Source organism: Scyliorhinus torazame, chromosome 1 (assembly GCF_047496885.1).
Source record: "Scyliorhinus torazame isolate Kashiwa2021f chromosome 1, sScyTor2.1, whole genome shotgun sequence".
Taxonomy (NCBI): Eukaryota; Metazoa; Chordata; class Chondrichthyes; order Carcharhiniformes; family Scyliorhinidae; genus Scyliorhinus; species Scyliorhinus torazame.
In genome coordinates this window covers 355,938,329-355,954,876 of record NC_092707.1, presented here as the reverse complement: position 1 = coordinate 355,954,876, position 16,548 = coordinate 355,938,329, and the positions used below count along the sequence as shown (strand labels likewise).

At 45.6% G+C, this 16,548-nt stretch overlaps 1 protein-coding gene across 1 annotated transcript in view; it reads right to left on the bottom strand.

Moving 5' to 3' along the window:
* Positions 1-1,600: 1,600 nt before the first annotated feature.
* The window catches only part of gch2 (GTP cyclohydrolase 2), a 64,875-nt gene continuing 49,927 nt past the window's right edge, over positions 1,601-16,548 (bottom strand). The window contains exons 5-6 of the mRNA XM_072510603.1: positions 8,595-8,679; positions 1,601-7,654 (exon numbers count right to left, since the gene is read on the bottom strand). Of these exons, the coding sequence (XP_072366704.1) occupies positions 7,528-7,654; positions 8,595-8,679 (212 nt within the window). The 3' untranslated portion in view covers positions 1,601-7,527. The remainder of the gene's footprint in view (positions 7,655-8,594; positions 8,680-16,548) is intronic.

Sequence of the window (16,548 nt, the reverse complement as noted above, 5' to 3'; positions counted from 1 at the left end):
AGGGGTTTGAGAAAAGGTGGGGATGTTTGTGACCGTGTTTGAGGAGCTGTTCATCATTGGGGGTGAAGAAGTTGTACAGACTGTCTCGTTGATTGCTGGGCAGTGTGTTTGCCAGGGTGTTTATTTGCTGTAACCTTTTTTTCTTAAATGTATTACAAACATGTATAAAAACAGGTTACAGCGAATAAACACCCAGGGAAACATACTTTAAACAATCAACTATACAGTTTTACAGACTTTTCCCCTTTTTCACCCCCCCACCCCCCCCCCCCCCCCCCGTGACGAACAGCCCCTCAAACATGGTCACAAACATACCCTACCTTTCATCAAAAGAGCATCCCTCTGAAGAGCCCCTTAACTCATACTTTATTTTCTCTAATCGCAGGAAGTCGTACAGGTCACCCAACTGGGCCACTACCCCTGGTGACGATGCCGACAGCCACTCCAGCAAAATTTGTCGCTGTGCAGAGAGGCGAAGGCCAAGACATCGGCCTTCCTCCTCTTCATGAGCTCAGGTTTCTCTGAAGCCCCAATATCACCACCAAAGGGTCCGGGTCCACCTCCTCCTCCATTATCGTGGCTAAGACCGCGAACACGCCCACCCAGAATCTTCCCAATTTTTCGCAACACCAAACCATGTGCAGGTGATTCGCTGGCCCCCACCCACACCTCTCACACTCATCTGCTAACCCCTGAAAGAAACCATTCATTCTCACTCGAGTCATATGCACCCTATGCACCACCTTAAACTGTATCAGCTCATCCTTGCACAAGAGGTCCCATTTATCCTACGCAGTGCCTCACTCATATTCCCCAATAATCTCCCTTCCCAACTCCGCTTCCCATTTCTCCTTGATCTTCACCACCCGCTCGTCTCCCTGCTCCCCTAGCCACTTGTATAAATCCCCAATTCCTCCCTCCCCTTCCTCATCTGGAAGCACAGTCGCTCCAGCAGGGTGTATCCCCGGCAACCTAGGGAACCCCCCTCCAGACCTTTCGCGCAAGTCCCTATCCTGCAGAACTCACTCCCCCTCGGCAGCTCTACATTCTCCCTTAGCTCCTCCAGACTGGCGAACCCTTCCTCCAAATACAGATCCCTCACCTTGTACTTGCTGTAACCTGAGCATGTAGAGGCTATCACAGCTTCAATCTCAGCTGAGATTACACAGCCCTGGAAAATACGTGGGGCGGGATTCTCCATGCCGCCAGCTGGCCAGTCATCTCAAAGGTGCTTGAATGTATTAATGCATCTTTCAAATTAGAAAAGGTATTCGATCAAACATGCTCAGTATCTTTAGGAGAATGTCTCATGGTAAAATTTCAGGGCTTCACCCATTATTAATGTCCTTTAGGGAAGGAAATCTGTCATCCTTACCTGGTCTGGCCTACATGTGAATCCAGATCCACAGCAATGTGGTTGACTCTTAACTGTCCTCAGGAATGGGCAATAAATGTTGGCCCGGCCAGCAACGCCCACATGCCATGAATGAATATTTTTTTTAAATTAAATGAAAAAGTGCAATTTATAAGTGAGTTCTAATGACCCGTATAACTGAGAAGGACATAAACTATCCTAATTGTAATAATCATGAAAAATAACTTGTTAAATCGATGCAACATATATTTTGGCATATTTATACAATTGGCACACATACTTTAACAAAGTTAAACAATGAGCAAAAGAATCAATAGAGTTCTGTGTTAAATGTTTTCACAAATGGTCATTGATTATAGCACCCCCAATTCTAAATCTTTTATATTACACACATTTAAAAAGGCACAACACATTTCCAGAAATATAAATAGTAAAGCTAGAATTTTCCAGTCGTCAGGATTCACTTTTCCTGCTGGCAGTGCACCCTGCCAGTGGGTTTCATGGCAGTGTAGGGTGGTTAAAATGGAAAATCCCATTGATAAGCAGGAAGATAGAATATCGCTGCCAACGAACGGCGCGTGGCCGAGGAACAAAAGGACCGGAGAATCCCATCCTATGCTTTTTAAAAATAACAAAACTTCTTTTTTCATTTTATATTGACGGGACTACAATATATAGAATGTGGTACAGCAACACATACTGACATCCTGTATCAAATAACTGCAGCAGAAAGACAGCAAATCCTTTCGAAAAATGGTTTAACGACAATGAAAAATGTTTATCACTGAACACAACAAATGGGATAATGAAAACAAATACAGAACATTTAGCTCATAGTACCTGACAGAACATTGAAGTGCTTATTTCTAAACTTCAAGACATTTTACATATTATTAGTAGTTAAGGCCATATTGTATAGTGTTATTCTGAAATATGAACTCATTGCAAGGTACCAGTTGGCAATATCATTTATAAATGTTTTATTTTAACAGGAGGTGTCTCGGTACAGTGGTGGCACTCTCGCCTGGTTCAGACCCCACTTCAGAGACTTGAGTACATAATCTAGGCTAATACTGGGGAACTGCTGCAGTGTCGGAGGTGCTGTCTTTTGAATCCCTCCTGGGTGTATGCAAACGAATCTTGTGAGAAATAATATTTTTCCCTTAACTAAAGTCTAAAACAGATATCTGATCATGTATTGCACTGCTGTTTGTGTGAGCTTTTGTGTACAAATTGATGGTTGTATGTCCTATATTACAACAGTCCCACTACACTTTCAACGTACTTCATTAGTTTGAAAGTGCTGAGATCATGAAAGGTGGGATAATGAATGTAAGTTCTTGCTTTGCATTCAGTCTTGACCATAGATTGTTGATCTCAGTACAGGCTGTGTTAATCATGGTGTTCCTATTTACTCATAAAGGCATGGATTATATCAAAATAATAAATGCTAAGTTCTGCAAAAAATGTGCCTGATAAGAATTTTTAAACTTATTGTTAGTAGATAATTCATCCCAAAAAAGAAAGTGCTGAATTTTTTTGATTTTCTGTTTCGCATTGTAATATGTAACATTAAGACGGTGAATCATAGAATCATTACAGTGCAGAAGTAGGCCATTCGGCCCATTGAGTCTGCAGTGACCCTCCGAAAGAGCACCCTAACTAGTCCCATAACCCCACCTAACCTTTTGGACACTAAGGGATAATTTAGCATGGCCAATCGACCTAACCTGCACATCTTTGGACTGTGGGTGGAAACCGGAGCACCCAGAGGCAACCCACATAGACACGGGGAGAAAGTGCAAATTTCACACAGACCGGGCTGGAATTGAACCCAGTTCCCTGGCACTGTGAGGCAGCAGTGCTAACAACTGTGCCACCATGCTGCCCCTTTGAGACAAAAACATCCATGAAAATGTATTTAGCATGCTTGTATCAAATTATTTTATCTGCTTTTATTGGAGGCAATTACCTATTTTAAATAAACACAGTAATGTCATGATATCCACATCAGCATATCATGGTGCAATCACAAACACACTGATGGACAGGAAGTTGGACCAACCAGCACACACATAACATCGCAGCCAATCACCAGTGAGAGCACACACACTATAAAACAGGGAACACCACAGTTCCCACTCATTCTACCAGGAGATTGCTCAGAGTACAGAGCTCACAGCGTGCCACTCAGACATAGACCATGTGCTGAGTGCCTCTCTAAGATAGTGTTAGGGCTGGGTCCACAAGTTAGCTGGTGAAGCACGTACCCAAGCCAGCAGTTAGTTGCGACCCTTGTTAAGACAATAAAACAGAGTTATACCATCTACAGCCGTGTTGCATCATTTGTGCAGCAGAACACCCAACACGACAAGTAACATCTTCATTAAAATTCTGAAATAGAAGAATTGATAAAAATTCATCTTGGACAGGGGGAAAAAGCAGGTGATAACACAAAATAGACGATAACATTCAACAGGTGATAAACATGGCCGCCCATTTCACACACTGTAAAATCAATAAAGAAACAGAATTGGCCACTGAAAGTATGTGTGGGTTGTACAATAGGCTGCTAATTTGCTAGCACCTATTTTGCACCATCGCCAAAGCAAATTTCTCACCCATTTGTATAACATCACAAGTTGCAAATTCTAATATATGGATGCGTTAAAATATGTTCCATGGTAAATTATAAATGAAATTGGAAGTACTGTTGACAATTTTATACACATACGCATTTGAAACAAAATTTTTTCTCTTTTCCTCGCCTGAAGAAAAATCTCCTGATTTTTTTTACTAAGCTACATTCCCCTAGAAAACAGCTATCCTCCAATACATACATAGATTTACATAGAACATACAGTGCAGAAGGAGGCCATTCGGCCCATCGAGTCTGCACCGACCCACATTAATCCCTCACTTCCACCTTATCCCCGCAACCCAATAACCCCTCCCAACCCTTATGGACACTACGGGTAATTTAGCATGGCCAATCCACCTAACCTGCACGTCTTTGGACTGTGGGAGGAAACCGGAGCACCCGGAGGAAACCCACGCGGACACGGGGAGAACGTGCAAACTCCGCACAGACAGTGACCCAGCAGGGAATCGAACCTGGGACCCTGGCGCTGTGAAGCCACAGTGCTAATCACTTGTGCTACCGTGCTGCCCAATAGTTCAATCAATCAACAGCTCTTTGTGAGATAATCCAGACTGAGTGTTGGCAGACTATTCAACAGTGTATGGGACCTCAATCAAAGAGATTTCTGCCCTTATTGTCCTCAGTTAGAATCAGTTGAGTGACCAGTAATAGAAAACCTGTCTAAACTTTCCCTTCACTAGCTCAAGATTATGGAGAATGTAGGTCCCAATACAGCTGCTTCATCAATGGCCTTACCTCTATCATAAGTTCTGAGGTAGGGATGTTTGCTGATAATATTTCAATATTCAGTAGCATTTGAAACTCCTCAGGTATTAAAGCAGTCCATACCTGCATGCCACAAGACATAGACAACATTCAGGCTTGGTCTGATAAGTTCAAGTAGCATTTGTGTTGCACAAATGCTAAGGAATGACCATCCCCAACAAGAGAATCTAACCACCTCCCATTAATGGAAATGGCATATCATCACTGCGTCCCCCACTTTAACATATACTTTGGTTTTAAGAACAGGACAAGGGCTGGGAATTCTGTGCTGAATAACTTACCTAAAGACTCCCCAAATCCTCAGGACAACCACCTATATGGCACAAGTCAGGAGTGCGACTCTTCACTTGTCTGGATGAGGGCAGTTCCGATAACATTCAAGAAGCTTAACAGCATCCAGTCAACAGCGACCTAATTTATTGGAATCCCAACCACCACCTTAAACATTCATTCCTTCCATACTGGCACACACTGACAGCAAGGTGTATCATTTATAAGATTCACTGCAGCAACTCACCAAGGCTCCACCAATAGCATCTTCCAATCCTGCAACCAAGAAGAACAAAGGCAACAGGTGCATGGGAACACCACCAACTGCAAGTTCCCCTCCAAGTTGTACACCATCCTGACTTGGAACTATAATCGTCATTCCTTCACTGTCGTTGTGTCAAAATCCTGGAACTCCAACTCTAACAACATTGTGGGTTTACGTACCACAAGGACTGTTACAGTTCAAGGCAGCTCACCACCATCTTTGCAATTAGGGATGGGCAACAGATGCTGGCCTAGTCAGTGACTCTGACATCACATTAATAAATATTTAAAACATTAGCAGATCTCAGCGCAGTCTGGAAATCAAACCTGGGCCATGAAATATGGTAGCTTCGTAACCCATCTCACAGATTTACAATCTACACTATAAATTTATTATTTTGTAAATGTCAATTTACAACTGCAAAATGGAGTAGAAAAAAGAGCTGGTGTAACTTTTTATAATGAAAAAAAATAAATAAAAGAGCCATACAGAAATTTTTGTTTCATTTTAACAAGAAAGTCTGGTCATTTTTATGTTCATTCAATTGAGGGCCGTTAATGGGGTTTCAAACATTTTCCATTATATGTTCGTACAGTCAGTACTCCAGCTTTGCCATAGCATCACTGAATTTATAGTGAAGCTGCCCAAACAAAATGTCTTGACTAAAACTTCAGTAGCACACTTGCTACTACTATTTTTCAATATACCACATCAGTTATCCAATGGTAGAGACTGCCACCAGTGCAAAATTATGGGTTCATAGAAGGCGGCAAGGTGGCATAGTGGCACTGCTGCCTCACAGAGCCAGAGACCCAGGTTCAATTCTGACCTCGGGTGACTGTGTTGAGTTTGCATGTTCTCTCCCTGTCTGCGTTGGTTTCCTCTGAGTTCTCCGGTTTCCCCCCCACAGTCCAAAGATGTGCAGGTTATGTGGATTTGCCATGCTAAACTGTCCCTTAGTGTCTAAAGGTTAAGTGGGGTTATAGGACTAGGGTGGGGGAGTGGGCCTAGGTGAGGTGGTCTTTCAGAGGGTTACTGCAGACTCAATGGGCTAATTGGCCTCCTCCTGCGCTATAACGATTCTATGAAATCATGTTGAGAGCCTTGAAGTCAAGAGACAGAGAGAGTTGTCCAATTCTTCAATCTGGGCTGATTAGTTCCCAGGTTCCAGAAGTATGAGGCTATTGCCCAATCAGTTTTGATTTTTTAACAAACAAAAAAGATTGTTACATTGAGAGTTGTTGAATATTTCCTATTTTATAATTTTTTTGAACTTGCTATCAATCAGTTTTCCCTACTCAGTAAATTAAACAAATCAGCTGCCAGTAAACATTAAGGGCTGGATTCTCGGTTCTGGAGTTAGATATTCTTGTCGGCAGATGATCGCCCTTAGTCTCCGTTGGTGCTAGGAGTGCCGCTCAGGTGTGATTCACTCCCCTTTTCCATGTAAATTTACACACGGAGGAGAGCTCGCCGGATTCAGTTGGAATTCTGGTATCCGACCGCCATTTAAGTGGGCAGACCGAGACAGAGGTCTGACGATGGCCCCCCTCCCCCCACACAATGCAAATCCTGAGCCCCCCCACTCCGCTGACAAGTAGGGGCATCCTCCTCCCTCACAGTGGGGGAGATGAAGAATTGGGCTTCCAGCCCATTAATCTGATGCAAATAGTTGCAAATCACCGATTGGCAGGTTGTCTCCGGCGGCGCAGGCCGTGTAATTTGCTGCTGCTGCCAGAGGGGATTGGAAGTCACCAATCCAGTATTCCAGTCGATACTGCAACCTGCAACGGCAATGGAGAATCTACCCCTGGATCTGCCACTATTGGTTAAAGCGTTTTTGTATTATTAAAGTTAAATGAAACAGTAAAATTAGATACCAAATATTTAAGTAGTTATTTACAACTACCTACAATTTCACACACAAAAAAATACTCATTTCCCCTACTGAAATATAGCATAAGAACATAAAGAAAATTATTTCTGTATAGAATCCTGACAAGATCCTGGTCCCTGCTTGAACCTAATGTGTTGTTTGGAACATTCAGCATGATACATGAATCAACATTGTTTTTTTTAAAAAAAACCTTCGGACAAACAAAAGCTATTGCTTCAATGTAATCCACTTCTCATGGTAGGTCAGCAGGTTTCCCTAATGTCGCAGCAAGAGACAGAATGAGAATGATTCTTCTACTCCTTTGCCAGTGTGAGGAATTCTTCCCTTGTCTTTTGGTCCTCACGGAAAATTCCGAGCATTGTGCTAGTCAAGGTCTTGCTATTAATTTTCTGCACACCCCGCATCACCATGCACATGTGCCTGTGTGAACAACATTTTAAATTAGTTACTAGATCAATTTTAAATATACATTAAAGCTACAGTTATCTCTTCATGTTGGCACGATAAAGGTTGCTGGGTCATTGCCCCTTCCTCTTACCTTGCCACTATTAATCTGGTTCTCATGAGGCCTCCCGTCGTTATTATGAAATGGTTTTATAGTTCATCTAGGGGTTAAGGCCACATTATACTCTAATCTAATTTAGAGCATGAACTCCATGAACAGGCTGGTTAACTATGTATACCTGGTTGAGCGTCATTTCTAAACACACTTGAAAAGATTCACAGTCTTTTCCTGCTTCATTTTGCATTTTGTGTGATGGCTTTTCCCACATATGTACCGTTACTGCTTAGCTGTTCAGCCATCAAACTGTAATGTCCCAGAATTGTTTGCTATTCTGTGCTGTGTTTATCTGCTTGGGGCTGGGCTCTTGTTGCCGTTCAACACTTTTCGCAGTAATGGTAAACCAGGGAGGGGAAAGGTCAGCTAAACTTTCTGCACCCGTTGATCTCAGTGCAAAGTCAATGAGGACAAAATTGAACTTTATTGTGATTACTTCCATGCCACAGGGGGGAGGGGCACGCTTTCGCTGTGAGAACGACATGGGAAAGCTGAGAGTTCAACATTTTAAATTGCAGATGAATGAAGTTTTGGGGCTGTGAACTATCATTATGTCTACAACGGCATTCACACAGACAAACAAATTTGCAATAGAAGGGGTCACGAACAATGGGAGTTTACCGTCTTTAATCATTCTGCGGAATGCAATTCCCTTTATGATGGATAAGTATATACAAACATTCTTCATCTGACCCATTCTTAAATAGACTAATGTAATAATCATTTAAATTAGTTTTTTTTATAGATAGCCAGTATGTAACCAAATAAAGTCGGCTTAAATAAAATAAAGAGAATGCTTACGTTGCTTCTATGACAACTGCTACTCCAGCTGGCTTCAAAGCTTCTGTAATGGCCAGAGCAATTTGCTTGGTCAGTCGTTCTTGAACTATAGGAGACAAAAGTAGGAGAGATTTTCAGTGCCCACCCCCAACAAATAGCTACAGTTCTGGGGAAGGATCATCAACCTGAAATGTTAATTCTGTTTCTCTCTTCACAGATACTGCCTGATGACTATTTCTGGCAGTTTCTTATTCAGATTTCTAGCATTTGCAGCATTTTGGTTTTGAACTCTAGGAATATATTGCTATTTACAAAAACATGAATGCGTGTCTTCATAGAATTTATCATAGAATTTACAGTACAGAAGGAGGCCATTTGGCCCATCGAGTCTGCACCGACTCTTGGAAAGAGCACCCTACCCAAGGTCAACACCTCCACCCTATCCCCATAACCCGGTAACCCCACCCAACACTAAGGGCAATTTTGGACACTAAGGGCAATTTTTTATCATGGCCAATCCACCTACCCTGCACATCTTTGACCTGTGGGAGGAAACTGGAGCACCCGGAGGAAACCCACGCACACACGGGGAGGATGTGCAGACTCCGCACAGACAGTGACCCAAGCCGGAATCGAACCTGGACCCTGGAGCTGTGAAGCAATTGTGCTATCCACAATGCTACCGTGCTGCCCTAGACTTGCAACTAAGGGTTAAGTTAAGATGCGGGATTCTCCGATAATGGGGCTAAGTGTTGACGCCAGCATAAACGCCGGAGTATTTAACGACGGCGTCATCTGGCCCGTAGGAGCAGCGACCCTGCGCCGCATAGGGGGCGAGCAAGGCACTGGAGCACTTCACGCAGCTCCAGCTGCCAATACGGGCGCCAGCACAGCCGGCGCGGGTCCGCTCATGCGTGCCACGGTTGCCGCAAGTCCGCACATGTGCGTGGGTTGCCTTTTCCGCGCCGGCCCCCGGGCAACATGGCGGAGCCCTGCAGGAGTCCGGCGCGGAGGAAAATAGCGCCCCCCCCCTCCCCCCGGGATTAGCCCGCCCGCCGATTCGTAGGCCCCAATTGCAGGCCTGGCCACCATGGAGGCCCCTCATGGAGTCGGATCCCCCCTCCCCCACACCAGGATGGCCCACGCAGCATGACTGCAGAGGTCCCACTAGGTAGGACCACACGCGAACGACGCTGGTGGGCACTCAGCCCATTTGAGCGTGGAGAATCGGCCGGCGGGGCCGCGGCAACTGCGCCAGTGCCATTGCCGCCGATTCTCCAGTCGCCGGAAATTTGTCGGCCCGGCGTTGGAGCGGCGTCGCGGGATTCGCGCCTCCCCCCGCCGATTCTCCGACCCGGCGCGGGGTCGGAGAATCCCGCCCAAGGTGTTTGATACAACAGAGAGGATCAATGAAAGGAGGCATTCAAGTTGAATATAATGGACAGTTCGGAAGTACATCAAAGATAGAGCACCACTTGGAAAAATAATGCGTATGAATATTATGTTTGAATTATGGATGCAAGGAGAATATTTCCTCTGGTGGCTTTGTGTCAATGGCATGCTAAACATAAGAGAAAAATCTTTAAAAGCAAATATGTAAAAATTGTTAAGGGGAGGTTTGTTGCATACATGATTGAGCACGGGATGGAGTGGGTGAAGAGGAATTATCATGGGCAGTAACTCAGGTTTCTGTGCTGCAAATTTTCTATGTAATGTGTAAATTATCCTTGCAAATGAGTCACGCAAGGATAATATGGTCAAACGTTATTAAAGAGCAGGATATGGCTGTCTTTCAAAGGACATTTCAAAAAGAAGGAATGTCAACCTTTTAGTCATTATGGAATGGGAAACTGTTTTTAACGAGGAGTTGAGGCATGGCTTTACAAATATCCATTGTGAGGTTTTGGAGTTTACTGAACGCTGTGTTGAATGAGTGTATAATGACTTAAAATATTTTTTTGAGTATCCAATTATTTCTTTTCCCAATTAAGGGGCAATTTGCATTGGCCAATCCACCTAACCAGCATATCTTTTGGGTTGTGGGGGATGAGACCCATGCAGACAGGAGGAGAATGTGCAAACTCCATACTGACAGCGACCCAGGGCTGGGATCAAACCTGTGAACTCGGTGCCGTCAGGCAGTAGTGATAACCACTACGCCACCATGCCGAGTGCATAATGACTGAAATGGTGAAATATAAATTTACTAAAACACATATTGAAGATTCATTCTGGGACCAATGATTAACATTTTTATTTAATTTCCTATGCTTTGGAAATTAAGATCTTCAATGATATGGACAAGGAAGTTCTCCAAGATCCTATTCCAAAGGCAAGGTGGATAATTATTATTACTTCCAAGTGGGCAAGTTTCTAGCTTAGTTTAAGTCCATGCACGTTTGCTGCAAGTACTTCAGGATTAGCATAACCTCAATGAGATCCATCAGTTTCTATAAAACTATAAAGCTAGATTCCCAATGGGCTTACACCTGCAGTGTGTGGCGAATGGATCCATTTGAAGAAAGAGGGATTGTCTCCACAAACTATAACCATAAGTAACTTTGGAATGTTCCCCTTCAAGGATGTTTTCATGTCTTGGCAATGGAGCTGCCAAACATGCAATCATTCTATCCTATGCTATATAGACTCCTTTAAGGACATGTTTTAATTTGTTTCCAAAAAGAGATAAAAGTTGAAACAGGGTACTCATAAAAAGGGATAAATAGTTATGTAGGCAGTAAATAGGATAGATACAGTTGGTTGCGTGATTTTTTATTTATTCATTCACAGAATGTGGGTATTACTAACAAAACCAGTATTTATTGCCCTTCCCGAACTGCCCTTGCGAAGGTGAGAGTGAACCACCTTCTTAAAGCGCTGCGGTCTGTGTTGTGTAGGTACACCCACAGCTTGAGACAGAGGTCCAGGATTTTTACTCAGCAACAGTAAAGGAACAGTAAGTATGGTAGTGAGCGGAAATTGCCGCGAGTTTCCTGGTGTTTGGCCCAGCGAAACCAGCAACATAATTCAACCTTAATTGGTCCACTTAGCGAGGCTTCACAAGCCTCTTGTCGCAAATAACGCCTCGCCTGCTGATTTGCCAGGACCCCACCCACCACCCCCCGCTAACAAGGTTGAGCAGCATTTAAATTGCACTTGCTGAGCCAACCCCAGTCAGCTCACTATAATGGCGCCCCGAAGACCGGCCCCAAGATTCGAGGACGCTGATCTGGGGAGGCTCCTGGCTGCAGTGGACAGGATGTCCTGTTCCCCCAGGGGTCCCGAAGGGTGAGCCACTGCCTGGGATTAGGCAGCCGTTAGTTCCAGCAATGTGACCTAGAGGACTGGCCAGCAGTGCAGGAAGACAGTCAACGACCTACACTGGGCAGCATGAGTGAGTAGACACCAACACCACCCCCCACAAGGGGGCATCCACCCCCCAACTCTCCAACCCCCAGCCCTCCCTCCCCTTTCTCCCACAACCCCACCTTCACACCCATTTCCCACCACTGAACCACGCGTGTGGCTAACAATGCCCTCTCTGTGTCTCCTCAAGAAAAGCTCTCCAACAATCAGCGGGATAAGGCCCAGACTAGCGGAGGGGTGCCAGACATAAGAATCCTCACCTGTTTCGAGAAGCAGGCCCTGCAGGTGACTAGGGTGGCTGATCTGTCACCCACGGGGAGACTGGCGGAAGCCGCAGAGGTGAGGAACCATCGGGCTCCACCCTGAGGACCTGTCAAACTAGAGTACTGATTGCCTTACTGACTGACCCATCCCTCCCAGTGACCACATGTCCATTCTCCTGCAGGTCCTCCAGCCGACGGCGCCGGCCCATCCCTGGTGGCCCCCCTCCCCCGATTCTGAGCCGAACACCTCGGAGGAGAGCTCCGAGGATGCCAATGTGATTGCAGCGCAGCTGTGATTCCCACCCTCCACAAGTGCAGATACACACATCTTGGTGGGAAATGTTAGCGGGCAGGCTCGTGGGGCACAATCTGGTGAGCACCACACTGCTGCTGATGTACATATGATGGAGGCAGGAACCCCCAGGTGAGACAGCAGTCGGAGTGCTGCTGGATCCCAGGACCCAGCTGGCACCCAACTGAAGCTGAGCCTCTGGAACAGGGTTATCAGGAGCGGATAGAGATGATAGGGAGCGGCCGGGACATTCAAAGGGAGATGTCAGTGTCACTCCAATAGGTCCATAGCCACTTGGAGGAAACGGAGAGGCTAAGGGCGCTCGAGATGGTGCCGGCAATGGGTGGCGACTGCAGTGGAGAGCCTGGTGCATGACATTGGCACCATGAATGAAGGTGTCTAAGGCATACCGCCTTGCTAAGGGATGTCACCCAGTATCAGGCTGACCTTGATGAGGTGCTGCGGGACATAAGAACATAAGAACTAGGAGCAGGAGTAGGCCATATGGCCCCTCGAGCCTGCTCCACCATTCAATGAGATCATGGCTGGTCTTTTGTGGACTCAGCTCCACTTTCCGACCCGAACACCATAACACTTAATCCCTTTATTCTTCAAAAAACTATCTATCTTTATCTTAAAAACATTTAATGAAGGAGCCTCTACTGCTTCACTGGGCAAGGAATTCCATAGATTCACAACCCTTTGGGTGAAGAAGTTCCTCCTAAACTCAGTCCTAAATCTACTTCCCCTTATTTTGAGGCTATGCCCCCTAGTTCTGCTTTCACCCGCCAGTGGAAACAACCTGCCCGCATCTATCCTATCTATTCCCTTCATAATCTTATATGTTTCTATAAGATCCCCCCTCATCCTTCTAAATTCCAACGAGTACAGTCCCAGTCTACTCAACCTCTCCTCGTAATCCAGCCCCTTCAGCTCTGGGATTAACCTAGTGAATCTCCTCTGCACACCCTCCAGTGCCAGTACGTCCTTTCTCAAGTAAGGAGACCAAAACTGAACACAATACTCCAGGTGTGGCCTCACTAACACCTTATACAATTGCAGCATAACCTCCCTAGTCTCAAACTCCATCCCTCTAGCAATGAAGGACAAAATTCCATTTGCCTTCTTAATCACCTGTTGCATCTGTAAACCAACTTTTTGCGACTCATGCACTAGCACACCTAGGTCTCTCTGCACAGCAGCATGTTTTAATATTTTATCATTTAAATAATAATCCCTTTTGCTGTTATTCCTACCAAAATGGATAACCTCACATTTGTCAACATTGTATTCCATCTGCCAGACCCTAGCCCATTCACTTAGCCTATCCAAATCCCTCTGCAGACTTCCAGTATCCTCTGCACTTTTTGCTTTACCACTTATCTTAGTGTCGTCTGCAAACTTGGACACATTGCCCTTGGTCCCCAACTCCAAATCATCTATGTAAATTGTGAACAGTTGTGGGCCCAACACTGATCCCTGAGGGACACCACTAGCTACTGATTACCAACCAGAGAAACACCCATTAATTCCCACTCTTTGCTTTCTATTAATTAACCAATCCTTTATCCATGCTACTACTTCCCCCTTAATGCCATGCATCTTTATCTTATGCAGCAACCTTTTGTGCGGCAGCTTGTCAAAGGCTTTCTGGAAATCCAGATATACCACATCCATTGGCTCCCCATTATCTACCGCACTGTTAATGTCCTCAAACAATTCCACTAAGTTGGTTAGGCACGACCTGCCCTTTATGAACCCATGCTGCGTCTGCCCAATGGGACAATTTCCATCCAGATGCCTCGCTATTTCTTCCTTGATGAGATTCCAGCATATTCCCTACTACCGAAGTTAAGCTCACTGGCCTATCATTACCCGCTTTCTGCCTACCTCCTTTTTTAAACATGTCCCGCTCTCAGATGGGAACTGGCCGAGGCACTGCGGAGCTTGTCCCAGTCGCAGATGGGCGTGGCTGAGATGCTGCAGAGCATGTCCCAGTCACTGAGGAGCATCACTGAGGGTGTCAGCACCATGGTGCAGGGGCAGCTGGGGCTCGAACGTGCTGAACTCTGTCCCAAGGTAAACCCCAGGGCACTATGGGCACCGATCAGAAGGGGGCGGTGGGTGCCAGGTTGGGCCTGTCCCATGGAGTGGCGACCAGCTCCCTGAATTTCTACTCCTCTTATGAGGCCACATCTCCAATACACACACAGGACATGGCGGCACGGCTGTGCATGTGCTGCCGGCAAGTGAGCCGTGGCCCTCTGGCCCCAGAGGACACTCGACAGGGGCATCGAGGGTCATGGGACAAGGTAAGCAGTTGGCTGCCTCCACCTCAGATGTGCACTCTGGGGAAACACCAAGACATGGCGGTGGAGCTAGGAGGGCCAGGCACGTTGAGGAGCACTAAGGGCATTGGGGTAGAGGATGGGGATGGGGGTTTGCGGGGTGAGGGGGCGGCACTATCAGGAATGGATATTGTACAGCACATTAAACAACTTTTTGCACAACCACAATGATGCCTCTGTTACTTTCTGGTGCAATGCGGGCTGACTCCCGGACCCTTTGCCCATCCCCCGCCGGGGGGTCCCCCACCACCAGCCGAGGGTCCCCCACTGAGCACTGGAGTGGCAAGTCCAGCACCCCAGGGCTCTTTTTCTGTGAGTAAAGATTGCTACTCACCTCCTCGGCTCCCCACAGAAGCCCTTCTGCCAGGTTCACGGTTTTTGAAAGGAGTACTAATCTGCACCAGCGTGGGGAGGCCACTGAATGATACGAGGCAGTTGGATATGGGGTGGCTCTCGTTAATTGTATGGAAATGGGGCTTAAGTGGTGAGAATTAGTTTCTCATCGCACTACAACAAGATCCCGATTTCGCCATAAGGGAGCTGGCTGGTTGCATCGCAAACTGTTTGGCAGCCGGAGCGGATCTCGGTTTTGGCCTCTCCCGCTATTCATCGGCCTCGTTATGCTTGAGCGTGAGAATAACGAAGCCTCAGATTTTAAACATGCCCTGAAAATATTGTCTTGAAAAATTAGGGAAATCCAAGAACTTGGAACATTCCTGCTGGTAATGTTCTGGTTACATATTTTAAACTGTGGGAATATACAAGATAATTAAGGCAGGGGCAAAGTGACTGTGTGAATGGAAGTAGTGTATTTGATATATTGTTGAGCTTAGCAACACTATAAACAGATGTTTACCTAAGGCAATGGTGTGCAGGTTAGGTTATGGGGCTACGGTGGATAGGGCTGGGTGGGTGGGGCAGTGGGTCTGGGTAGAGTGCTCTTTCAGAGGGTTGGTACAACTCAATGGGCTTAATGGCCTCTTTCCCACTGTAGGGATTCCATGATCAAGTTAGTAACAATGGAGAACAGAACACAAATAGTCTTGAATAGGTTGTTAAAGGTTCAAAAGAGGGGATACAATGTGTGAAGAAGAGGTGTCATAGAATTGTTCATAAACTGAGTTTACTTTGCTTTTAAACTCTAAAAGCTAAAATCAAAGATGAAGGTAATTAAATCTGGGAGAGTGCAGTTCTCAAGAAATTAGGTCAGAATATGGAAAGATCCAATGGGAGAAACATATTTAAAGAGATACTGAAACCTATGTAGGGAGCTGGCTTTTAGATCTCAGACAACAGCTGTTTAACTCCCGGCAAACTGTGTCTCTGAAGAAAGCCTGTTTGGAAAATCAACCTGCTGGTTTACTGCAGGAGCAAATCCCAAGAGGTAACTGCACTGTATGGCAACAGTTATTGGATTTCTTATTTGATTGCATTTGCCTAGTATTGGCATGAACCCAAACAATTCTGCACTGTCGGGATTCTCTGATTAGAACATAGAAAAATACAGCACAGAACAGGCCCTTCAGCCCACGATGTTGTGCCGAACCTTTGTCCTAGATTAATCATAGATTATCATTGAATTTACAGTGCAGAAGGAGGCCATTCGGCCCATTGAGTCTGCACCGGCTCTTGGAAAGAGCACCCTACCAAAGGTCAACACCTCCACCCAACACTAAGGGCAATTTTGGACACTAAGGGCAATTTAT